We start from the raw sequence: 25459 nt of genomic DNA, 5'->3' as shown, positions 1-25459 counted from the left end.
TGGGAAGGCAAGGAAGACTGTGAATATCTTTTAGGTTTTTGCCCAAAGAGAACAGCTGGTGGATAATGTCCTTAGTAGAAATAAGGGTCCTATTTGGGAGGGTAGATAATGAACTGTGTATATGCTGTTTTTGAGGGGTTTACAGGATTGGTGAAAATGTCAAATAAGCAGTTGGAAACTTTGATTTAAGGCACACAGGAGATTGGGGCTGTACATACACGTAAGGTCTCAGTTACATATGGTGATGGTTGAAGTTATGGAGATGAGATCACCAATAGAAAGTGTTCAGGGAAACAGAGGAGGGACAAATGATGGAGCTCTGTTAGGAGAACTCAGTGGGCAGAGGAGGAAAAGCCCAAGAAGAAAACTGAAAAAGATAAGTCAGAGAAGTAGAAAGAGAAACAGGCCACTCGTGTCTTATGAGCAGAGGGACAAGAGAATGTCAAGAGGATTGAGCTTTCATCGTCGAAAGCCATGGCAAGATCAAGTAAGGTGAGCCTGTGATATTTGGTTTGGACAATTGAGAGGTCATTAGGGCTCTAAATGAGGCTACTTTCAATAACCTGGCTTTGACGAGAGTAAAAAGCAGAGACCGTGAATACAGATTACTCTTTAAAGATATTCAGTGTTAAAGTGAAAGAGAAGGACAAGTTAGTTTGTTTGAGCCTGACTGTAGGCTACAGGGAAAGAGGAGCCTTGGGTGGCTGGTTGGCTGGCCCAAAGTCCCTGAGCCAGTAAGGTTTGTTGGGGCCTGACTGTAGGCAACAGTGAAAGAGGAGCCTTGGGTGGCTGGTTGGCTGGCCCAAAGTCCCTGAGCCAGTAAGACGGGTGGGATGGAAAGTTCTCCAGAGTCAGCTGGTTTATAGGCATGTGCTCTTCAAAGTGTGGTTGACAGATCTGTAGCATCACTGACACCTGGTAACTTGTTGGAAGTGGAGAACCTCAGGCCCCACAGCAGGTCTAGTGAATCAGAACCTGCATTTTAACAAGATCCCCAGGTGATCATAGCTTTTAATCCTCACAACAGCCAGGTAAGATGGGCATTAACTGTTCACATCTTTACCTATGATGAGAAAGCAGTTGCCTGAGATAGCCGAGCTGATTAGTGGCTAAGCCAAGATTCAATCCCAGAACTTCCCGAGTCCAATGTTCTTTTCAAAAGGTAGAGAAGGAAGTTCAGAGAATTTCTACTTTCTCCCAATTCAGGAGAATTTTCAGATACTAGAATACTTCCAACGATCAAGCAATCACAGGTGTGTACCTCTAGTGCCGTCAGCTGTGAGTTTACCGTGAAAGTGCTGGACGAATCCCTTTCAGAGCCCTTGACGGCCTCTTAAGAAACAACATTACCAGCGTTGGAACTTCACTTCCCAGCAAGCCCCGCGGCTTGCTACCGCGCGAGGCATGACGGGCACCTCGCCTATCTCTCCTCTCCGGTGGAGCTGCCGGGCAGAGGCGAGTTACGATGCAGCCGGACGTACGGGCGCGCAGCATTCTGGGAAGTGTAGTCTGGCCCGGACTCGGACACCCCTTCGGATGAATGGGGCCCCGGCTGACGGCTAACTACAGCTCCTCACCGGCAGCGTTGGTGGCGGCCGCCGGGAAAAGGGAGACAGCGACGGCCCCGGAAGAGCAGCACTCCGGGACGGTGGTGATGTTCAGTGCCGCGGCGAGGCGGCAGCCGAGTTTCCTGGGGTAGCAGTCTAGGCGGGCGCTTCCTCCGCGCGCTCGCTCCCCTTACCCTGCCCCGGCCATGCGCCCGGCCTTCGCGGTGGGCCTGGTTTTCGCAGGCTGCTGCAGTAACGTGATCTTCCTAGAGCTCCTGGCCCGGTGAGTGACCCCCGCCGGTCGCACTAAATAAGCCGGGGGAGGGCGCCCCCACGCGCAGTCCCCCCACTAGCCGGGCGGGGCCCGGGGTGGGACCGCCTGCGCCCAGTGTCTGCACTGGGCTGCTTGGGACCCCGCTGAGTCGGCTGCTCAGTCATCCTGCGCACCGTCCGCTCTCCCGCCCAATAGTTTCTCAGCATCCCTCGAGGGGAACACTGGGGGTGTTTGCTGTCGTCACACTCTGGGGGATTGAAGCCTGGAGAGTTTTTTTTCCCCAAGGTCGTCAGGGAGCTCGTGGCAGAACCCAAGGTTCCTCCAGCTCTTTTCTCGATCCTGCTAATGCCATATATATGAAGTGAGCAAAGCTTGGACTTAAAAAGCAGTCTGATTTGGTACACGCTGCAAAGAAAGTTTCAGCTGTTTTAAAGTGGGCTGCAAAGAAGTTCTTTTATTGACCTTAGAGATGGTTGTGAGTACTTTGCCCAACATGCCTCTCGCGGATGTAGTAGAACGAATTCTTATGCTGAAGGTCGGTCCAAATGACCGGGGATAGCCTTTCCAGCATTAAGATATTAAATCAGGAAGCTTGCATTTTGAGGTGTAGCTTTATAAATCAAGAATGGTTATGACACTTTCCCAAAGGGACACCAGGGTAGTTTTATTGAGGTGGCACGCAAATAACGTTGAGTAATAATGTGCAAAGTTCATTGAGTAGAAGCTGTTAAAGACAACAGGTGGACTCCAAAAAGCTCAGGACTGAAAATCTCGGGGGCTCCCGTCTTTGGCTCTGTCATCCCCTGGCTGTGTGACGTTTTCAAGTTATTTAGCCTCTCTGGGCTTCCTTTTTCCACCTATAAAATAATATCTATGGTGCTGTTTAGCACCATGTTTTTAAATCTGCACATTATCTCCATTGACCATCAGAACAATCTTGTGTACAAGATAGGTCAAGAATTATATTCTCTGTTTTACTGAAAGTGAAACATGTCCCAGGAAGTTAGGTCATCTCTTACTATTTGTAAGTGGCAGAACCAGAAGTGGAATCCAGGAATCTAAACTAGTCCAATACCTTTTTCAGCTTTCCTGTTATTTTTGAGCTTGAGCAGCCCTGAGGCTTTGGTCACCCAATTCCTCCTGTGGTGCCTGCTAGAAATGTATTTTATTTTCATGATAACATTGATTAAGTCATTCTGAAGCAACCAGTTTGCTTAAGGTAAACTCTGTGGGATTAAGTTTTGCGATTACAGAGCTTGAAATTTTAATGTGCAAAAAGTGTTGATTAAAATCTTTCATTTGGGGCTTCCCTGGTGGCGCAGTGGTTGAGAGTCCGCCTGCCGATGCAGGGGATACGGGTTCGTGCCCCGGTCTGGGAGGATCCCACATGCCGTGGAGCGGCTGGGCCCGTGAGCCATGGCCGTTGAGCCTGCTCGTCCGGAGCCTGTGCTCCACAATGGGAGAGGCCGCAGCAGTGAGAGGCCCACATACGGCAAAAAAAAAAAAAAAAAAAAAAAAAAAAAAAATCTTTCATTTGTCATTCTCTGGAGTAGGCGGTGAGGGAAGTGAAAATGAAAAAAAAAAATGTATCGTGTCATTTACAGTACATTCACAGCTGTACCAGCTGTCAGCTGGTACACTTCAAAGAAAGGTCACTTTGGAAATTGGTTTAAAAATATAAAAATGTGATAAAATCAGGCCAGCCATGGAAATGAAGGTCACAGAATAATAGTGTAATGTTTGTGTTGAATATGCCATTGAATTAAACCTTGCCAAAGGCTGTATGACACCAGAATACGTTATGTTAGTAACTGAGGGCCTTTTTAAATTTATTTTTTAACCAGTTGTGAGCCCTTAGCTAAATTACTTGGTCTCCCTGAGTCTGTTCTCTTAGCTGTGAAAGGGCAGTGATGGCTCTGCCAGCCTCACAGGGTTTTGAAGGATTAAATGAGATGCAGGTGCAAAGCTTGAAGCTCATAATAGGTTCCCCTTCTAACAACTTTTGTTTCAATATACATACACCCAGTTTTATGATCTGTTCCTGAGAAGTTGTGGGTAAATCTAACTTTACAGGATGTTTTTCTGCATTACTGGATCTTCTATTTAGAATACTTTGAATAATTTGTTTAAAAAACCCCCCCAAACCATCATTCCTTATATTTCTTGTACATCTGAATGTTTGCATACAGCAATGGGTTTTCATAATGTGGTAAGGGGTACATTTGTTAGTTTAATGAGTGGTACCCCAAACTGAATAGCAGCTTTGTCCTGATTTGCTTGGGCAACTCCAACTTATCATATTTCAGATCAAGAAAATAAGAGCTGGTTGGACCAGATGGTCTTTTAAGGTTCTTTGTAGATTTGGCTTTCTCAAAATTTGTGACTTTATCTTGGGACATCACAGTGGAACGCTAATAAATTTTTATAGAGCAGGAACTGTGCTTCTTATATAGCTTCCTTGGAATGCTAAGTATGAATTGAAATGCTAAACTGACTTGTAGGGATAAGTGAGCATTTGTAACCATTTTCCCCCAAGTTGGAGAACAAATTTAGGTTTTTCTTTTCTGATTTCATACTTATAATTGGGACCTATAATAAAATATAAAGCGCCCATGCAGTGTACAGGGCAGATGTGAAGTAATGAATGAGTGCCTTGATCTCCCTTCTGAGAGAGTTTACATTCTACCTTGGAAACAAGATACACATCAGCTCACTAACTAGGTGAGGTGTCTTATGTCAGGAAAACAATCTGAAACATTTTCTTTTTCGCATTTTATCTTTTCATCAAGTGCCTAATGTTGAATCAAATAAGGAAATTTTCTAAATCTAGAATAAAAAATACAGGAGCCATAAACTATCTGCCTAATTCTTTCTCTTCAGAGTTGCTTCTTTTTTAAAAAAGTAAAAATTTGGATTCTTGCCAAAGAGAATTCAAAGAGAAACTGTTTGCAGTTAGTGATTATAATACCTGAGGAATAAAGTTCAAGAAAACACAGCTACTGAGCCTGCGCATCTGGAGCCTGTGCTCCGCAACAAGAGAGGCTGCGATAGTGAGAGGCCCGTGCACCGCCATGAAGAGTGGCCCCTGCTCGCCACACTAGAGAAAGCCCTCGCACAGAAACAAAGACCCAACACAGCCAAAAATAAATAAATAAATTTATTTAAAAAAAGAATTATTGGGCTTCCCTGGTGGCGCAGTGGTTGAGAGTCTGCCTGGTGACGCAGGGGACACGGGTTCGTGCCCAGGTCCGGGAAGATCCCACATGCCGTGGAGCGGCTGGGCCCATGAGCCATGGCCGCTGAGCCTGCGCGTCCAGAGCCTGTGTTCCGCAACCAGAGAGGCCACAACACTGAGAGGCCGGCGTACCGCAAAAAACAAACAAACAAAATTTCCCTTAATTCTCAGATCATTTCTTGCTTTCATTTTGCTGAGCAATCTCTAGAGATTTTGTTTTGTTTGGTTTTTCAGGGAGTATTTCTAACATTTTCACTATATGTTGCTCAAAATAATTTTGTATAAAATGATTTATTCCTGGGCTTCCTTGGTGGCGCAGTGGTTGAGAGTCCGCCTGCTGGTGTAGGGGACACGGGTTCGTGCCCCAGTCCAGGAGGATCCCACAGGCCACGGAGCGACTGGGCCTGTGAGCCATGGCTGCTGGTCCTGCGCGTCCAGAGCCTGTGCTCCGCAGCTGGAGAGGCCACAGCGGTGAGAGGCCCGTGTACCGCAAAAGAAAAAAAAAAAAGAAAAAAAGAATTATTATTAAAAAAAAAAAAGAAAACAAGCAATTCAGGGGAAAAGCATCCAGGTTTGTACTCTGAATTTAAAGTGACTTATTCAAGTTAAGATAAATAGTTCCACTGGTAGCTATACAGCATTCTGTTCTTAAAAAGCTCTGTAAGTTGATTTTTTTAAAAAATGAATTATGTGAGTACATTAGGGAGATATAAAAATCCTATGGAAATAGAGACAAAGTAGATTAGTATTGTCAAGGGGAGGGGGAAATGGGGGTGATTCCTAATGGGTATGGGATTTCTTTTGGAAGTGTCCTAAAATTAAACGATGGTAATGACTGCACAACTTTTAATATAATACTAAAAACCACTGAATTGTAAAAAAAATAATAATAAAAATGATAATAATACGGAGGTCTGCAAACACCATTTATTTGCCAGGTGGCCCTGGGAGACTTACCTAATTCTGTGCCATTTGGCCCTCAGTGTCTTAGCAATGAAATGGGCATAATAATAGCTACCTCCATAAATAAGGATAAAATTAAAAATTATTATGATGCCTTTTATTTTTTATTTTAATTTTTTTAATGTTTTCAATAGCTTTAACTTTTTTATCCCTTTGTTGAAGTATATTCATAAACAAAAATTGGACACATTTAATGCATACAAATTGATGAGTATGCATACACTTATGAAACCATCATCATAATCAAGGTAATAAACATATCCATCACCTCCAAAATTTCCTTGTGCTTTTTTTTTTTTATGGTAAGAACACTGAACATGAAATGTACCCTCTTAACAAATTCTTAAGTGTGCACTACTGAATTGTTAACCACAAGCACTACGATTTTCAGAGATCTTTTAGAACTTATTCACCTTGTATAACTGAAAACTTATACCCATTGAACAAGTCCCCATTTTCCCTTCCCCCCTGACCCTGGCAATTCCCATTCTGTTGTCTGCTTCTGTAAGTTTGACTATTTTAGGTGCTTCATGTAAGAGGAATCATGCAGTCCTTCTGTCCTTTTGTGACTGACTGACTTCATTTAGCATGCTTTCCATGTTGTTGCAAATGGTGTCATTTCCCTCTTTTTTAAGGCTGAATAATATTGTATGTTTATACTGCATTTTCTGTATACATTCTTCTGTCCATGGACATTTCAGTTGTTTCTCTATCTTCACTAGGTATTGCAAATAGTGCTGCAATGAATATGGGGACGTAGCGATCACTTCAAGATCCTGATTTCAATTATTTATTTTAAACATTTTTTAAAAAATTGAAGTATAGTTGATTTACAGTGCTGTGCCAATCTCTGCTGTACAGCAAAGTGACTCAGTTGTACACATATAGACGTTCTTTTTCATATTCTTTTCCATTATGGTTTATCCCAAGAGATTGAATATAGTTCCCTGTGCTATACAGTAGGACCTTGTTGTTTGTCCATCCTAAATGTAATAGCTTGCATCTACCAACCCCAAACTCCCAGTCCATCCTTATCCCTCCCTACCCCGCTTGGCAACCGCAAGTCTGATCTCTATGTCTGTGAGTCTGTTTCTGTTTCATAGATAGGTTCATTTATGCCATATTTTAGATTCCATATGTAGGTGATATCATATGGCATTTGTCTTTCTCTTTCTGACTTACTTCACTTAGAATGATAATCTCTAGTTGCATCCATGTTGCTGCAAATGGCATTATTTCATTCTTTGTTATGGCTGAGTAGTATTCCATTGTATATATCACATCTTCTTTATCCATTCATCCATTGATGGACACTTAGGTTATTTCCATGTTTTGATTATTGTGAATAGTGCTGCTATGAACATAGGGGTGCATGTATCTTTTTTCACACACACACACACACACACACACACACTTTTATTTTTACAAGAGATAAACAAACTGACACCAAGCATTGTAAGTGGATGACCACAACAAAAGCAACAATGATTGCAATTACCAAACACGAAACACGCTCATACTATGTCATAATATTGACATTCAGTCCAGGAATCCTCCACTGTAACAGCTCCTTTACTTTGCAGTGAACATTGATTTGTATATTTTTTTGCCTCTGAGTCCTTGTGGGATTTTTGTTTTCATTCAAACAGAAAGTCACAAAAATTATATTCATCCTCATCAGTTCACTCAGTCCCATGTAATATTTTTTTCATCTTGATCTTTTGTTAGCAATTTTATGAATTCATCAGTTTTCCATTAGAGTTCTGAAAATGCTTATTCATTCAGTTCAGCCGTATAGTCAGTTACCAGAAACCTGTACTTGTCAGAGTCTTTTCCATGAATTCCTTGAAGATGAAACCCTTTTATAGGAACATTTTTGCAAAACAATCAGTACACCCAGAACTGTCTGTAAATGACAAAAGACTTAAAAATGACCACAGTTAAAGATTTGATGAAAGTTCATAATAATGCAATTGACAAGGAAATTTAGTTATTTCTGAGATATACATTTTAAAGTAATAACTAGAATTATGACATAATATAGCAGAACATATAAGATTTTTAGAAATTTCATGTAATGTCTGAAACATATTAACATATTTCCATACAAATAACCCAAAGAAAGTTTAGTATTAGTTGTTTTTTTTGTTTTTTGTACTGCATGTTCTTATCAGTCATCAATTTTATACACATCAGTGTATACATGTCAATCCCAATTGCCCAGTTCAACACACCACCATCCCCACCCCACTGCGGTTTCCCCCCCTTGGTGTCCATACGTTTGTTCTCTACATCTGTGTCTCAACTTCTGCCCTGCAAACCGGTTCATCTGTACCATTTTTCTAGGTTCCACATACATGTGTTAATATACGATATTTGTTTTCCCCTTTCTGACTTACTTCACTCTGCATGACAGTCTCTAGATCCATCCACGTCTCAACAAATGACTCAATTTCGTTCCTTTTTATGGCTGAGTAATATTCCATTGTATATATGTACCACATCTTCTTTATCCATTCGTCTGTCGATGGGCATTTAGGTTGCTTCCATGACCTGGCTATTGTAAATAGTGCTGCAGTGAACATTGGGGTGTATGTGTCTTTTTGAATTATGCTTTTCTCTGGGTATATGACCAGTAGTGGGATTGCTGGATCATATGGTAATTCTATTTTCAGTTTCTTAAGTAACCTCCATACTGTTCGCCATAGTGGCTGTATCAATTTACATTCCCACCAACAGTGCAAGAGGGTTCCCTTTCCTCCACACCCTCTCCAGCATTTGTTGTTTGTAGATTTTCTGATGATGCCCATTCTAACTGGTGTGAGGTGATACCTCATTGTAGTTTTGATTTGCATTTCTCTAATAATTAGTGATGTTGAGCAGTTTTTCATGTGCTTCTTGGCAATCTGAATGTCTTCTTTGGAGAAATGTCTATGTAGGTCTTCTGCCCATTTTTGGATTGGATTGTTTGTTTTTTTAATATTGAGGTACATGAGCTATTTATATATTTTGGAGATTAATCCTTTGTCCGTTGATTCATTTGCAAATATTTTCTCCCATTCTGAGGGCTGTCTTTTCGTCTTGTTTATGGTTTCCTTTGCTGTGCAAAAGCTTTGAAGTTTCATTAGGTCCCATTTGTTTATGTCTGTTTTTATTTCCATTACTCTAGGAGGTGGGTCAAAAAGCTTATGTCAAAGAGTGTTCTTCCTATGTTTTCCTCTAAGAGTTTTATAGTGTCCGGTCTTACATTTAGGTCTCTAATCCATTTTGAGTTTATTTTTGTGTATGGTGTTAAGGAGTGTTCTAATTTCATTCTTTTACATGTAGCTGTCCAGTTTCCCCAGCACCACTTATTGAAGAGACTGTCTTTTCTCCATTGTATATCTTTGCCTCCTTTGTCATAGATTAGTTGACAATAAGTGCGTGGGTTTATCTCTGGGCTTTCTATCTTGTTCCATTGATCTATGTTTCTATTTTTGTGCCAGTACCATATTGTCTTGATTACTGTAGCTTTGTAGTATATAGTCTAAAGTCAGGGAGTCTGATTCCTCCAGCTCCGTTTTTTTCCCCTCAAGACTGCTTTGGCTATTCGGGGTCTTTTGTGTCTCCATACAAATTTTAAGATGATTTGTTCTAGTTCTGTAAAAAATGCCATTGGTAATTTGATAGGGATAACATTGAATCTGTAGATGGCTTTGGGTAGTAGAGTCATTTTCACAATATTGATTCTTCCAGTCCAAGAACATGGTATATCTCTCTATCTGTTGGTATCATCTTCAATTTCTTTCATCAGTGTCTTATAGTTTTCTGCACACAGGTCTTTTGTCTCCCTAGGTAGGTTTATTCCTAGGTATTTTATTCTTTTTGTTGCAGTGGTAAATGGGAGTGTTTCCATAATTTCTCTTTCAGATTTTTCATCATTAGTGTATAGGAATGCAAGAGATTTCTGTGCATTAATTTTGTATCCTGCTACTTTACCAAATTCATTGATTAGCTCTAATAGTTTTCTGGTGGCACCTGTAGGATTCTCTATGTATAGTATCATGTCATCTGCAGACAGTGACAGTTTTACTACTTCTTTTCCAATTTGTATTCTTTTATTTCTTTTTCTTCTCTGATTGCTGTGGCTAGGACTTCCAAAACTATGTTGAATAATAGTGGTGGGAGTGGACATCCTTGTCTTGTTCCTGATCTTAGAGGAAACGCTTTCAGTTTTTCACCGTTGAGAATGATGTTTGCTGTGGGTTTGTCATATATGGCCTTTATTATGTTGAAGTAGGTTCCCTCTATGCCCACTTTCTGGAGAGTTTTTATTATAAATGGGTGTTGAATTTTGTCAGAAGCTTTTCTGCATCTATTGAGATGATCATATGGTTTTTATTTTTCCATTTGTTAATATGGTGTATCACATTGATTGATTTGCATATATTGAAGAATCCTTGCATCCCTGGGATAAATCCCACTTGATCATGGTGTATGATCCTTTTAATGTGTTGTTGGATTCTGTTTGCTGGTATTTTGTTGAGGATTTTTGCATCTATATTCATCGGTGATATTGGTCTGTAATTTTCTTTTTTTGTAGTAACTTTGTCTGGTTTTGGTATCAGGGTGATGGTGGCCTCATAGAATGAGTTTGGGAGTGTTCCTTCCTCTGCATTTTTTTGGAAGAGTTTGAGAAGGATAGATGTTAGCTCTTTTCTAAGTGTTTGATAGAATTCACCTGTGAAGCCATCTGGTCCTGGACTTTTGTTTCTTGGAAGATTTTTAATCACAGTTTCAATTTCATTACTTGTGATTGGTCTGTTCATATTTTCTATTTCTTCCTGGTTCAGTCTTGGGAGGTTATACCTTTCTAAGAAATTGTCCATTTCTTCCAAGTTTCCATTTTATTGGCATAGAGTGGCCTGTAGTAGTCTCTTAGGATGCTTTGTATTTCTGCGGTGTCTGTTGTGACTTCTCCTTTTTCATTTCTAATTTTATTGATATGAGTCCTCCCTCTTTTTCTTGATGAGTCTGGCTAATGGTTTATCAACTTTGTTTATCTTCTCAAAGAACCAGCTTTTAGTTTTATTGATCTTTGCTGTTGTTTTCTTTGTTGCTATTTCATTCATTTCTGCTTTGATCTTTATGATTTCTTTCCTTCTGCTAACTTTGGGTTTTGTGTGTTCTTCTTTCTCTAGTTCCTTTAGGTGTCAGGTTAGATTGTTTACTTGAGATTTTTCTTGTTTCTTGAGGTAGGCTTGTATAGCTATAAACGTCACCCTTAGAACTGCTTTTGCTGCTTCCCATAGATTTTGGATCATCGTGTTTTCATTGTCATTTGTCTCTAGGGATTTTTTTATTTCCTCTTTGATTTCTTCAGTGATCTCTTGGTTATTTAGTAGCATATTTTTTAGCCACCATGTGATTGTGTTTTTTTACGTTTTTTTTCGTGTAATTCATATGTAATCTCATAGCATTGTGGTCAGAAAAGATACTTGATATGATTTCAATTTTCTTAAATTTACCAAGGCTTGATTTGTGACCCAAGATGTGATCTATCCTGGAGAATGTTCTGTGCACACTTGAGAAGAAAGTGTAATCTGCTGTTTTTGGATGCAATGTGCTATAAATATCAATTAAATCTATCTGGTCTGTTGTGTCATTGAAAACTTCTGTTTCCTTATTTATTTTCATTTTGGGTCTTCTGTCCATTGGTGTAAGTGAGGTGTGAAAGTCCCCCACTATTATTGTGTTACTGTCGGTTTCCTCTTTTATAGCTGTTAGCAGTTTCCTTATGTATTGAGGTGCTCCTCTGTTGGGTGCATATATATTTATAATTGTTATATCTTCTTCTTGGATTGATCCCTTGATCATTATGTAGTGTCCTTCCTTGTCTCTTTTAACATTCTTCATTTTAATGTCTATTTTACCTGATATGATTATAGCTACTCCAGCTTTCTTTTGATTTCCATTTGCATGGAATATCTTTTTCCATCCCCTCACTTTCAGTCTGTATGTGTCTCTAGGTCTGAAGTAGGTCTCTTGTAGGCAGCATATATATGGTACTTGTTTTTGTATCCATTCAGCAAGCCTGTGTCTTTTGGTTTGAACATTTAATCCATTCACGTTAAAGGTAATTATCAGTATGTATGTTCCTTTGACCATTAATTGTTTTCTGTTTGTTTTTGTAGGTCCTTTACTTCTCTTGTGTTTCCGACTTAGAGAAGTTTCTTTAGCTCTTGTTGTAGAGCTGGTTTGGTGGTACCAAATTCTCTTAGCTTTTGCTTGTCTGTAAAGCTTTTGATTTCTCCATCGAATCTGAATGAGATCCTTGCTGGGTAGAGTAATCTTGGTTGTAGTTTCTTCCCTTACATCACTTTAAGTGTATCATGCCTCTCCCTTCTGGCTTGTAGAGTTTCTGCTGAGAAATCAGCTGTTAACCTCATGGGAGTTCCCTTGTATGTTATTTGTCGTTTGTCCCTTGCTGCTTTCAATAATTTTTCTTTGTCTTTAATTTTTGCCAATTTGATTCCTGTGTGTCTTGGCGTGTTTCTCCTTGGCTTTATCCTGTATGGGACTCACTGTGCTTCCTGTACTTGGGTGGCTATTTCCTTTCCCATGTTAGTGAAATTTTTGACCAATTTTTTGGTCCTTTCTCTCTCTCTTCTCCTTCTGGGACCCCTATAATGCTAATGTTGTTATGTTTAATGTTGTCCCAGAGGTCTGTTCATTTCTTTTCATTCTTTTTTCTTTAGTCTGTTCCACTGCAATGAATTCCACCATTCTGCCTTCCAGGTCACTTATCCATTCTTCTGCCTCAGTTATTCTGCTATTGATTCCTTCTAGTGTAGTTTTCATTTCAGTTATTGTATTGTTTATCTCTGTTTGTTTGTTCTTTAATTTTTCTAGGTCTTTGTTAAACATTTCTTGCATCTTCTCGATCTTTGCCTCCATTCTTTTTCCAAGGTCCTGGATCATCTTCACTATCGTTATTCTGAATTCTTTTTGTGGAAGGTTGCCTATCTCCACTTCATTTAGTTGTTTTTCTGGGGTTTTATCTTGTCCCTTCATCTGGTGTATAGCCCTCTGCCTTTTCATCTTGTGTATCTTTCTGTGAATGTGGTTTTCGTTCCACAGGCTGCAGGATTGTAATTCTTCTTGCTTCTGCTGTCTGCCCTCTGGTGGATGAGGTTATCTAAGAAGCATGATGGGAGGGACTGGTGGTGGGTAGAGCTGACTGTTGCTCTGGTGGGCAGAGCTCAGTAAAACTTTAATCCACTTGACTGTTGATGGGTGGGGCTGGGTTCCCTTCCTGTTTGTTGTTTGGCCTGAGGCACCCCAACACTGGAGCCTACCTGGGCTCTTTGGTGGGGCTAATGACAGACTCTGGGAGGGCTCACTGGAGCCTACCTGGGCTCTTTGGTGGGGCTAATGACAGACTCTGGGAGGGCTCATGCCAAGGATTACTTCCCAGTACTCTGTTGCCAGTGTCCTTGTCCCCACAGTGAAACAGAGCCACCCCCTGCCTCTGCAGGAGACCTTTCAACACTAGCAGGTAGATCTGGTTCAGTCTCCCCTGGGGTCACTGCTCCTTCCCCTGGGTCCCAATGTGCACACTACTCTGTGTGTGCCCTCCAAGAGTGGGTTCTCTGTTTCCCCCAATCCTGTTGGAGTCCTGCAATCAATTCCCACTAGGCTTCAAAGTCTGATTCTGTAGGAATTTTTCCTCCTGTTGCCGGATCCCCAGGTTGGGAAGCCTGACGTGGGGCTCAGAACCTTCACTCCAGTGGGTGGACTTCTGTGGTATAAGTGTTCACCAGTCTGTGATTCACCCAGCCACCAGTTATGGGATTTGATTTTACTGTGATTGCTCCCCTCCTACCATCTCATTGTGGCTTCTCCTTTGTCTTTGGATGTGAGGTATCTTTTTTGGTGGGTTCCAGTGTCTTCCTATCGATGATTGTCCAGCAGCTAGTTGTGATTCTGGTGTTCTCGCAAGAGAGAGTGAGAACATGTCCTTCTACTCCGCCATCTTGGTTCTTCCTCCGATCTTCTGACACATTAATGTTGATCACTCTCTTGAGTTCCTTTGCAGATATTCTAATATTGTGCTGTGTCCAGTGTGCTCTGCAAACTCTGTAACGCCACACTCCAGAGGCCCTCCTTTCTGTATGCTGCCTCTCCCCTTCTTCACAGGTCCTACGCATGTATCTTTTTGAATTATAATTTTGTCCAGGTATTTGCCCAGGAGTGGGATTGCTGGATCATATGGTAATTCTGTTTTTAGTTTTCTGAGGAACTTCCATACTGTTTTCTATAGTGGCTGCACCAATTTACGTTCCCAGCAACAGTGTAGGGGGTTCCCTTTTCTCTACACCCTCTCCAGCATTTGTTATTGGTAGACTTTTTAACGATGGCCGTTCTGAGCAGTGTGAGGTGGTACCTCATTGTAGTTTTGATTTGCATTTCTCTAATAATTAGTGATGTTGAGCAGCTTTTCATGTGCCTACTGGCCATGTGTATGTCTTCTTTGGAGAATTGTCTATTAAGGTCTTCTGCCCATTTTTTGATTGGGTTGTTTGTTTTTTTGTTGTTGTTCAGTTGTATGAGCTGTTTGTATACTTTGGAGATTAAGCCCTTGTCAGTTACATAATTTGCAGATATTTTTTCCCATTCCATAGGTTGTCTTTTCATTGTTTTGTTTTGTTTTGTTTTGCTTTTATGGTTTCCTCTGCTATGCAAAAGCTTGCAAGTTTGATTAGGTCCCATTTGTTTTGTTTTTACTTCTGTTGCCTTGGGAGACTAACCTACGAAAACATTGGTATGATATATTACAGAGAATGATTTGCCTATGCTCTCTTCTAAGAATTTTATGGTGTCATGTCTTATGTTTAAGTCTTTTTTTTTTTGGCTGTGTTGGTTCTTCATTGCTGCACGTGGGCTTTCTCTAGTTGCAGCGAGCAGGGGCTACTCTTTTTTGTGGTGTGTGGGCTTCTCATTGCAGTGGCTTCTCTTGTAGCGGAGCACGGGCTCTAGGCACATGGGCTTCAGTAGTTGTGGCACGTGGGCTCAGTAGTTGTGGCTTGAGGGCTCTAGAGTGCAGGCTCGGTAGTTGTGGCGGACAGGCTTAGTTGCTCCGGTGCATGTGGGATCTTCCTGGACCAGGGATCGAACCCATGTCCCCTCCACTGGCAGGCAGATTCTCAACCACTGTGCCACCAGTGAAGTCCCTTTATTAATGTTTTATAGTTCTCAGCGTATAAGTCTTTCACCTCCTTGGTCAGTTTTATTTCTAGGGGTTTTGTGTGTGTGTGTGATTTTTGAAAGGTATTGCTTTTTTACATTCCCTTTCTGATATTTTATTGTTAGCATAAAGAAATGCAACTGATTTCTGAATGTTAATCTTGTATCCTGCTACTTTGTTGAATTCATTTATTAGATCTAGTAGTTTTTGTGTGGAGTCCTTAAGGTTTTCTATATATAGTACAATGTCATCTGCATATAGTGATAATTTTACCTCTTTCCTTCCAATTTGAATACATTTTATTTCTTTTTCTTGTCTGGTTGCTGTGGTTAAGACTTCCAATACTGTGTTGAATAGAAGTGGTGAGAATGGACATTCTTGTCTTGTTCCAGATTTTAGCAGGAAGGCTTTCAGCTTTTCACCATTGAGTATTATATTGGCTGTGGGTTTGTCATAAATGGCTTTTATTATGTTGAGATATGTTCCTTCTATACCCACTTTGGTAAGAGTTTTTATCATGAATGGATGTTGAATTTTGTCAAATGCTTTTTCTGCATCTGTTGAGATGATTATTTGGTTTTTGACTTTTCTTTTGTTAATGTGGTGTATTACATTGATTGATTTGCCTATGTTGAACCATCTTTGTGAACTTGGGATGAATCCCACTTGGTTGTGGTGTATGATCTTTTTTATGTGTTGTTGGAATCAATTTGCTAATATTTTGTTGAGAATTTTTGCATCTATATTCATCAAAGACATTGGCCTGTAATTTTCTTTTTTTGGTGGTATCTTTGGTTTTGATATCAGGGTGATGGTGGCTTCATAAAATGTCTGTGGGAGTGTTCCCTCCTCTTCAATCCTTTGGAAGAGTCTGAGAACGATCAGTATAAGTTCTTTGTATGTTTGGTAGAATTTGCCTGTGAAGCCATCTGGTTCTGGACTTTTGTTTGTAGGGAGTTTTTTGGGTTTTTTTGATATGGACCATTTTTATAGTCTTATTGAATTCATTACAATATTTCTTTCTGTTTTATGTTTTGGTTTCTTGGCCATGAGGCATGTGGGATCTTAGCTCCCTGATCAGGGATTGAACCCACACCCTCTGCATTGGAAGGTAAAGTCTTAACCACTGGGCCACCAGGGAAGTCCCTGTAGGGCGTATTTTTATTTTATTTTATTTTTTAAATTTATTTTATTTTTTTTTGTGGTACGCGGGCCTCTCACTGTTGTGGCCTCTCCCATTGCGGAGCACAGGCTCTGGACACGCAGGCTCAGCAGACATGGCTCACGGGCCCAGCCTCTCCATGGCATGTGGGATCTTCCCGGACCGGGGCATGAACCTGTGTCCCCTGCATTGGCAGGTGGACTCTAAACCACTGCGCCACCGGGGAAGCCCCATGGGCGTATTTTTAAATTGCAGATTCTATTTCACTTCTAGTGATTGGTCTGTTCAAATTATGTATTTCTTCTTGATTCAGTTTGGTGGGCTGTATGTTGCTAGAAAGTTGTCCATTTCTTCTAGGTTGTCAAATTTGTTGGCATATAATTGTTTATAGTATTCTCTTATGTTTTTTTGTATTTCTTTGGTATCACTTGAGCTTTCTCCTTTTTCATTTATTATTTTGTTTATTTGGGTTCTCTCTCTTTTCTTCTTGGTGAGCCTGGCCAGAGATTTGTCAGTTTTGTTTACCCTTTCAAAGAAGTAGCTCTTGGTTTTATTGATTTTTTTTTTCTATTGTCTTTTTAATCTCTGTCTTATTTATTTCCTCCCCAATCTTTATTATTTCCTTCCTTCTGCTGACTTTAGGTTTTGTTTGTTCTTCTGATTCTTTTAGGTGGTAGGTTAGATTGTTTATTTGAAATTTTTCTTATTTTTTGAGGAAGGCCTGTATTGCTATGAACTTCCCTCTAAGAACTGCTTTTGCTGCATCCCATAGATTTTGTACGGTTGTGTTTTCATTGTCATTTGTATCAAGGCAATTTTTAATTTCCTTTTTGATTTCCTTGTTGACCCATTGGTTTTTTTAGTAGCATGTTGTTTAGTCCCCATGTAATCGTTTTTTTAATTCTTCCTCAGTTCTTTTCCTGTGGTTGATTTCTAGTTTCATACTGCTGTGGTCAGAGAAGATGCTTGAAATAATTTCTATACTCTTAAATTTGTTGTGGTGAGTCTTGTGCCCTAGTATGTGGTCATTCCTAGAGAATGTTCCATGTGCACTTGAAAAGAATGTGTGTTCTGGGTTTTTTTTTTGGATGTAAAGTCCTGCAAATATCAATTAAATATAACTGTTCTGTTGTATCATTTAGCATCTCTCTCCATTGATGTGAGCAAGGTGTTAAAGTCTCCTACTATTATTGTATTCCCATCAGTTTCTCCCTTTATGTCTATTAGTATTTGTTTTATGTATTTGGGTGCTCCTATATTAGGTACAAATATGTTGACAAGTGTAAAATCCCTTTCTTGTATTGATCCTTTTATCATTATATAGCGTCCCTCTTTATCTTTTTTTATAGCTTTTGCTTTAGTCTATTTTGTCTGATATGAGTATTGCAACTCCTGCTTTCTTGTCATTTCCGTTTGCATGAAATATCTTTTTCCATCGCCTTACTTTCAATCCATGTGTGTCCTTTGCCCTAAGGTGGGTCTCTTGTAGGCAGCATATTGTAGGCTCTTGTTTATTTAATCCAGTCTGCCACTCTGTGTGTTTTGATTGGAGCATTCAGTTCATTGACATTTAAGGTAATTATTGATACATATGTATTTATTGCCATTTTAAATTTTGTTTTCCAGTTGATTCTTTGTATCTTCTTTGTTTTTGTGGTTTGATGATTTCCTTTTATGCTTGTGTTCTTTTTGGTTTTTGTGAATCTGTTGTGTTTTTGATTTGTGGTTGCCCTGTTATTCAAGTATGTTAACCCCCTTTCCTGTATCTGCTTGCTTTAGATGGATAGTCGTATAGGCTCAAGCATATTCTAAAAAAAAAAAAGAATCTGCATTTTCTTACCCTCCTTCCCCATATTTTATGGTTTTGACATCTTTTTTACATCTTCATGTTTATCCTTTTGCTGTTCCTTGTGTTTATCATCACTTTCACAAGTAGGTTTTGTTTTTTCTTTTTGATCTGTATACTGGCTAAGTGATTTACTTTCCAGTTATGATTTCCTCCTTCCTGTATCTTCTTGCTTCTTTTCTATTTAGAGCAGACCTTTCAATATGTCTTTTAGGATAGCTTTAGAATTGCTGTATTCTTTTAGTTGTTGCTTGTCTGAGAAATTCTTTATTTCTCCTCCTATTCTAAATGATAATCTCTGGGCTGCAGATCTTTCCCTTTCAAGACTTTGAATATATTTTGCTACTCCCTTCTGGCCCTCAGTGTTTTCTGTAGAGAAATCAGCTGATAGCCTTATGGGGGTTCCCTTGTAATTAACTCTTTGTTTTTCTCTTGCTGTCTTTAGAATCCTCTCTTTAACTTTGGTCATTTTTATTATATGTCTTGGTGAAGGTCTCTTTGGGTTCATCTTGTTTGGGACCCTCTGTGCTTCCTGTATGTGGATATCTGTTTCCTTCTTTAGGTTTTGGAAGCTTTTAGCCATAATTTCTTCAAATACATTTTTGACCTCCTTTTCTCTTTCTTCTCCTTCTGGAATCCCTATTATATGTAGATTGGCATGCTTTATATTATCCCACAGGTCTCTTTTATTGCTTTCATTTTTTCTTTTGGCTTTCTGTCTGCTGTTTTGCTTGGGTAATTTCCATTATTCTATCTTCCACATCACTTATTTCTTCTGTATTATTCATTCTATTCATTGCCTTTACCTCAGCTTTTGTCTTGGCAAACGAATTTTTAAATTTTTCTTGGCTCCTCCTTATAGTTTCTAGTTCCTTTTTACAGTAATTTGCATTTCTGTCAATAGCCTTAATTCTTTCAGTATTTTCATTACCTGTTTTTTTTTTTTTTTTTTTTTTTTCTTGCGTTATGCGGGCCTCTCGCTGTCGTGGCCTCTCCCATTTGCGGAGCACAGGCTCCGGACGCGCAGGCTCAGTGGCCATGGCTCACGGGCCCAGCCGCTCCGCGGCATGTGGGATCTTCCCGAAACGGGGCACGAACCCGCGTCTCCTGCATCGGCAGGCGGACTCTCAAGCACTGCGCCACCAGGGAAGCCCTCATTACCTGTTTTTTGAGCTTGGTGTCTATTAGACTGATGAGGTCTGTTTCATTGTTCCTTCAGGGGAATTCTCTTGGTCTTTTAACTGGGAGTAGTTCCTCTGCTTCTTCATTTTGCTTGTATTTCTCTTACTGTGTGAGTTTAGGAGAAACAATTATCTACTGTAGTCTTGGAGGGCTATTTATATGCGGGAGTGTCCCTGCGTAGCTTGTGTGGGTTTAACTTTTTTTGGCGTGAGGGCGGTTTTTGGTTTGGATATTTGCTGTCTTTTTCCTCAGCGTGTGCTGGCTGTCTCCACACAGCCAAGCCCAGTCCTCTCCCCGGGGTCTGACCTCCGAAGCCTGAGCCTCAGCACCCAGCCCCGACTCTCCCCAGTGGACAAGTGACCCAAGCTGGGGAGTGCTGGCAGCACTGACCTTCTATGCAGGTCTCTCTCTGCAAACAGGGTGCTGCACTCTCCTCTGAGGCTCTGAAGCTCCCTCTCTGTCCCAGATGATTTTGCTGCCAGTGAGGGGACTTCCCCGGGTGCAGGAACCTTTCCTCCTTCACAGCTCCCCAAAAGGGGTGCAGATCCCATCTGGATTCCTTTCTCTCCTTTTTTCTTTTGCCCTACTCAGTTATGTGGAGATTTTCTTGCCCTTTTGGGAGTCTGAGGTCTTCTGCCAGCGTTCAGTAGATATTCTGTGAAAATTGTTCCACATGTAGATGTATTTTTGATGCATTTGTGGGAGAAGGTGAGCTCCGTGTCCTACTCCTCTGCCACCTTGATACGATCCTATTATGATGCCTTTTACAACATCCTATGAAGAATACACTTTAAAAGAGAATCATTTTTTGAAATAGTTTATTTTTAACTTTCATACAGTCCTCTTATTCTAGATCATGTTTGCTTAAAGTGAGGCATCCCACATTCATTCATTTGCTTGGGTGAAAGCCAGACTCGGTGCCCAGAGATTGGTGATGTGAAGATGAATAGAACGGTCCTCTAACAATCCCCACAGAGCACTGGGTTCCTACTGTCTTATATTCCGTGTTTGGTAGGGATCAGGTCTCATTCAGTTGGCAGCTCCCTCTCAGCCAGCACCTACCTGCACACACAATAGGTTCTTGATAATTACTCTTTAATTGAATTGTCCTAAGCTTTCAGGAAAGAGAAAATGGAAGGGAAAACAAGTAGTATTATGAGCTCTTTTTGGACTAAGTCTTGTGCTTGGCGATTTATGTATATTTTCTCATTGAATCCTCACTATGACGTTAAAAACACATCACTTCTATTTTACAGGTGAGAAAAATTGCTCAACATAAATGTCTTTAAAAGGGTTCCTATACTTAGATTGAAGGTATCCTAGTGTTTTAGTTTTTGCCTTTTTCCCCCTGTTAAGTGTGTTTCAGACACTGGCTTATTTACTCTACAATAAACCAATGAGATAGGCCCTAATACTGTTCCCATTTTAAAGATAAGCAAACTAAACTTAGGGTAATAAACTTCTACTGTCATAAGGTTAGCAGCATAGCTGGATGTCCTGCATATCATTGTGTGCTTTTAAGCACTGTGGACTGGCTCTCAACCCTATGTCTCTGTCTCTCTCTGTCTCTCTGTCTCTCTGTCTCTCTCTCTCACACACACACACACACACACACACACACACACACACACCTCCCAGCCCTCAAATCCAGAGCCCCACCCCACCTGGGAGGGTGAGGCTTCTTAGGCTTATCGTTATTAAAGAGCAGCCTAGCCAGGGTTGAAAAGCACTTTGCTAGGAACTATCTGGAGCTAAGGTTCCCTCTCCTGTCACTCATACTTAGGCTAATGGTTTTAATTAGCTCCTAGAATGAGGGAAATGTCTTACATGATTATTTATGGATTCCTGCAACGTTTAGCCCTGTCCCTCAAACATAAGGAGTGCTAAAAGAAAACACTGAAATTGGATATAGAGCAGTAGTTTTCAAGGAAACCTTCATAGGTAGTAGAGCCTAAAGTGGAACAAGAGTTCCGCTTCCGATGGTAAGCACAGCTCTGTATGGGAATGGCTTAGGCTTGGCGTTGTTTATTTTTATGCCTGATGGGAGTATTTAAGAATGTGATCCTTGGCATTGCTGTTTACTATTAATACCACCAATAGAGAATGGAGTTGTTTTTAATAAATAGCATTATATTAATATATAATAATACAATTAAATCCCTCTAATCACTAGGTTTGGGTAAATGTCTTTGGTTAACATGAAAATGCAGAACAGGGCACTATATTTCATAATATGCGTTTATTGGTAGTGTGGGAACTCTGGAGGCCTCAGGAGAACAAAGACAACTGCTCACTTTGTCCTTATTCCAGTGATTGGGCAGTGCCTCATGGAGGACAAGCTCAAGAAAACCACATTTGAAGTAACTAACTTTCACAGAGTGCCTCAAGAGGGATTGATATCAGAGGAACTTTTCTACCTTGTAGATTTGCTCGTAACAGTCACTGTGGAAGATTCCCCAACCCTTGAGTAGATCACTGAAGAGGTTCCATTGAATTCCACGAACGTTTGTTGAATCCCTGATACATTTGTGTTAAGGGTGGTGGAGACCAGTAAGATGGCAGCAGTGCTCCTCAGACCTGTCTTCATTATTGCCCCTCCCCCCGCCCCCACCAAAGACCCTTTGTAGACATTTTTTCCCAATCATCTCTCTGCAGGTACACTGTATATGGACTTATGTGCTGTATGTATAACCCTTGCTTTATACTTAGAAAAATAGTAAGATTCCGCCCCCAGCCCCCACCATTGTTGCCCCCATGGGGATTCTGTCTAAGGTAACATCCCTGTCATTAACACTGTGTAGGAGTCTTTGATTGACAGCAGTCTCGGAGATATCCTGGTTGGGAGGATATGTAAACATTACAGGAGATCTGAGCATGTTTCTGTCCTTGGGCCTTGTGCCCAAGCTGATGAGGATCTGGACTAAAGCCCTCTTGGTTAAGTGAGGATCTCAACAAGAACCTATGACCAACTTCCTACAGTTTACTGGGAAAATTGTATCATAGTTCTAGGAACGAGCGTTATCATTCTTACTCATGGCCTGCTATACCTGTGCAAGAGTAAAGGAAGAAAGCTGACGTTCTTCTCTGTGGGTCTGTTGCTAAGTGTGTGTGATCCGTGGGATATGAAAACTGAGATAAAGAAGGACAATGGGTAACAGAAATCCATCTTCCCTGTTATTCTGAACTATGAATAAAACAATTCTTAGTGCTCTTTATCTCAGTTTTCTGTGTCTTTTTTTTTTTCCTTTTATTATTCACTACACAGGAAGCATCCAGGATGCGGGAACATCGTGACATTTGCACAATTTTTATTTATCGCTGTGGAAGGCTTCCTCTTCGAAGCTGATTTGGGAAGGAAGCATCCAGCTATCCCAATAAGGTATGGCACATTGAAGTCTCTTTTTAGCCTTTTTTTTTTTTTTTTAAGTTAAGAGCTTTTCTGGTACCTATACAAAAGGAATATGAGGCATCGTTTTATAAGATTGGTACCAAATATATCAGTAGAATAATTCATTTTCTGAATTTAATACATTGTGACACTGCAGGGAGCCTATTCTTAGAATAAAATTCCTGCCACGACACTTAAAATAACTCTCATGGAGGCAACTATATATGTGTGTGTGTGTGTGTGTGTGTGTGTGTGTGTGTGTGTGTGTGTCTGTCTGTCTGTCTGTCTGTCTGTCTGTCTGGTATATGGTCAAAGGCCTGGTGTGACAACCCATTTTTAACCATTTATGCATATTTTCCTCTAGTTGGTAAAGTTATCAAATATGTTAAGAGTGGTATTGTTGTTACTTTTAAAAGACTAATGACTTTTGGAGATAGAGGTGGTAGTTACACAGCATTGTAAATGTACTAAATACCACTGAATTGTTCACTTTAAAATGGTGGATTTTATGTTATGTGACTTTCACCTCAATCAAAAGAAAATGAACGGCAAGCTAAGGTAAAATTGTTGCTTCCAGACCTCCATCCATTAGTCCAAATTTGCATAACTATACTCATGGGGCCAAACAGAAAACAGGGCAGATCTTATAACAAACAGTGTATTGAAAACAGCATTCTTGCTGTGAGAGACTTGAAATCAAAGTGTTTTTTTTTTTTTTTTTTTTTTTTTTTTTTGCGGTACGCGGGCCTCTCACTGTTGTGGCCTCTCCCGTTGCGGAGGATGCGCAGGCTCAGCGGCCATGGCTCACGGGCCCAGCCGCTCCGCGGCATGTGGGATCTTCCCGGACCGGGGCATGAACCTGTGTCCCCTGCATCGGCAGGCGGGCTCTCAACCACTGCACCACCAGGGAAGCCCTCAAAGTGTATTTTTTAAATTTAATTTAATTTTTATTTTATATTGGGGTATAGTTGATTTGCAATATATTAGTTTCAGGTGTACAGCAAAGTGATTCAGTTATACATATATCCATTCTTTTTCAGATTCTTTTCCTGTATAGGTTATTACAGAATAATGAGTAGAGTTCCCTGTGCTGTACAATAGGTCCTTGTTGTTAAATTAAAAGAAAAAGAAAGAACCACATACACACAAAGTGTAATCCATCCAGTTGTATTTAGTAGGATAGTGTCACTTAATCCCTTTGAGAGGGACGTTCTGGTGTGAATGCATCCAAGGACTGGCTAAGATTCATTGGTGTTATTTTGCAGCCTTCCTGAGTAGCCCACTATAGAACATCTAGCTGAATTTTGTTACTAATATTGTATTTTTAAATATCCCAAGGTGATGCTGAATATTCTGAATACTTTCCCTTTCCCCATTGGCTTTAGTATCTGCATAAAACTTTCTGCTCCCAAGACCAGCATTTATATCAGAGTAGGAACCCCAGCATTTTTTGATTCCTCTGGTCCTTTCCCTCCTCCTCCCACTATTTCTTTCTTCTCTGGCTGCCACTAGTGTAATTCAGGAACGTATTCACTCTCGCCATGACTTTTATAGTAATAGCCTGGTTGGCTGACCTCCTGCCTATCACCTCTTCATCGCTCCATTTCAGCTTCCTCCCATTGTATCATGACACCCACTCCACATGCACTCAGGTCACCATTAGATTCAAAGTGAAGCCCGAACTCCCTAACCTGCCCTTGGAGGCTCCCCACGAACCTGCCCTAACAACCATGCTCCCATGTGTGCAATTCGTGCCGCCTATTTTATTTTCTATCTGGGAAGCCCTAATCAAAATCTTGCTCATGTCACTCAACCCCACGAGCGATTTCTAGGCAGTACTATGTAGGCAGTGATGTGGAATAGTTGGAATTAATTATCCTGAAAGAACTTGATGACCTCTATCTCCAGATGGCATCTTTTCAAGACGGAACTAGGAAAATTGGGCAAGAAAGCTTGTGAAATCACCAGTCGTATGTTATTTATAAGCTGTGAAGTAGGTCTCACCAGTGACTTTGTACGTGTGTATTACTGTGTTCTGCATTCACTGTAAAGCTCTTCAGACTTTCCAGACTGTGTTCATTTAGCCCTGGTGTGGCTGTCTTTGAGGGCAGATAGCCCCCTACCTCACCAGGAACTCAAAATTCGTTCTTGTCAGGGGAGATAACTTGAGACTCAGTGCTGTCACCTTCTCCAGATGTGCAAAGGTGAAAAGGATGGGGATCTGTGCTCAAAGACTTCCGACATTTCCTGAAGAATGTGGAACCACTTAGTCACCTTTGCCCTGCATTCTTTAGCCGTGTACCTCAAATATTATTTTTCCCTTTTTGAATGTATTAGGTTGAATCATATGAAACTGCTGATGTTCAACCCCTTTTGACCTACCAAAAAACAGCATTTTAAATGGTTTAAGCTGATATGTATGAAAGGCATCTTAAAAATTATTTAATTAATTAATTAATTTATAACTTGTTCTTTGTGTTCATCCCTTTATCTTTCTAAATGATTAGAGTTCCTGGATTTCTTTTACTTTTTGCTTTTTATTATCATTTGCCTATACATACATTCTCAAGAAACAGGGGCCCTAATTTTTTTTTTTTTTTTTTTTTTTTTTTATTATGCGGGGCTCTCCCTGTTGT

The 25459-nt window shown here is 40.4% G+C and overlaps 1 protein-coding gene across 1 annotated transcript in view; it reads left to right on the top strand.

Annotated features, from left to right (window-relative positions):
- Window positions 1–1467: 1467 nt before the first annotated feature.
- The window catches only part of SLC35B4 (solute carrier family 35 member B4), a 36901-nt gene continuing 12909 nt past the window's right edge, over window positions 1468–25459 (top strand). The window contains exons 1-2 of the mRNA XM_007466569.1: window positions 1468–1830; window positions 22701–22814. Of these exons, the coding sequence (XP_007466631.1) occupies window positions 1754–1830; window positions 22701–22814 (191 nt within the window). The 5' untranslated portion in view covers window positions 1468–1753. The remainder of the gene's footprint in view (window positions 1831–22700; window positions 22815–25459) is intronic.

This window comes from Lipotes vexillifer, unplaced genomic scaffold, assembly GCF_000442215.2.
Source record: "Lipotes vexillifer unplaced genomic scaffold, Lipotes_vexillifer_v1.1 scaffold71, whole genome shotgun sequence".
NCBI classification, from domain to species: Eukaryota; Metazoa; Chordata; class Mammalia; order Artiodactyla; family Lipotidae; genus Lipotes; species Lipotes vexillifer.
This window is presented reverse-complemented; position numbering and strand designations above follow the sequence as displayed.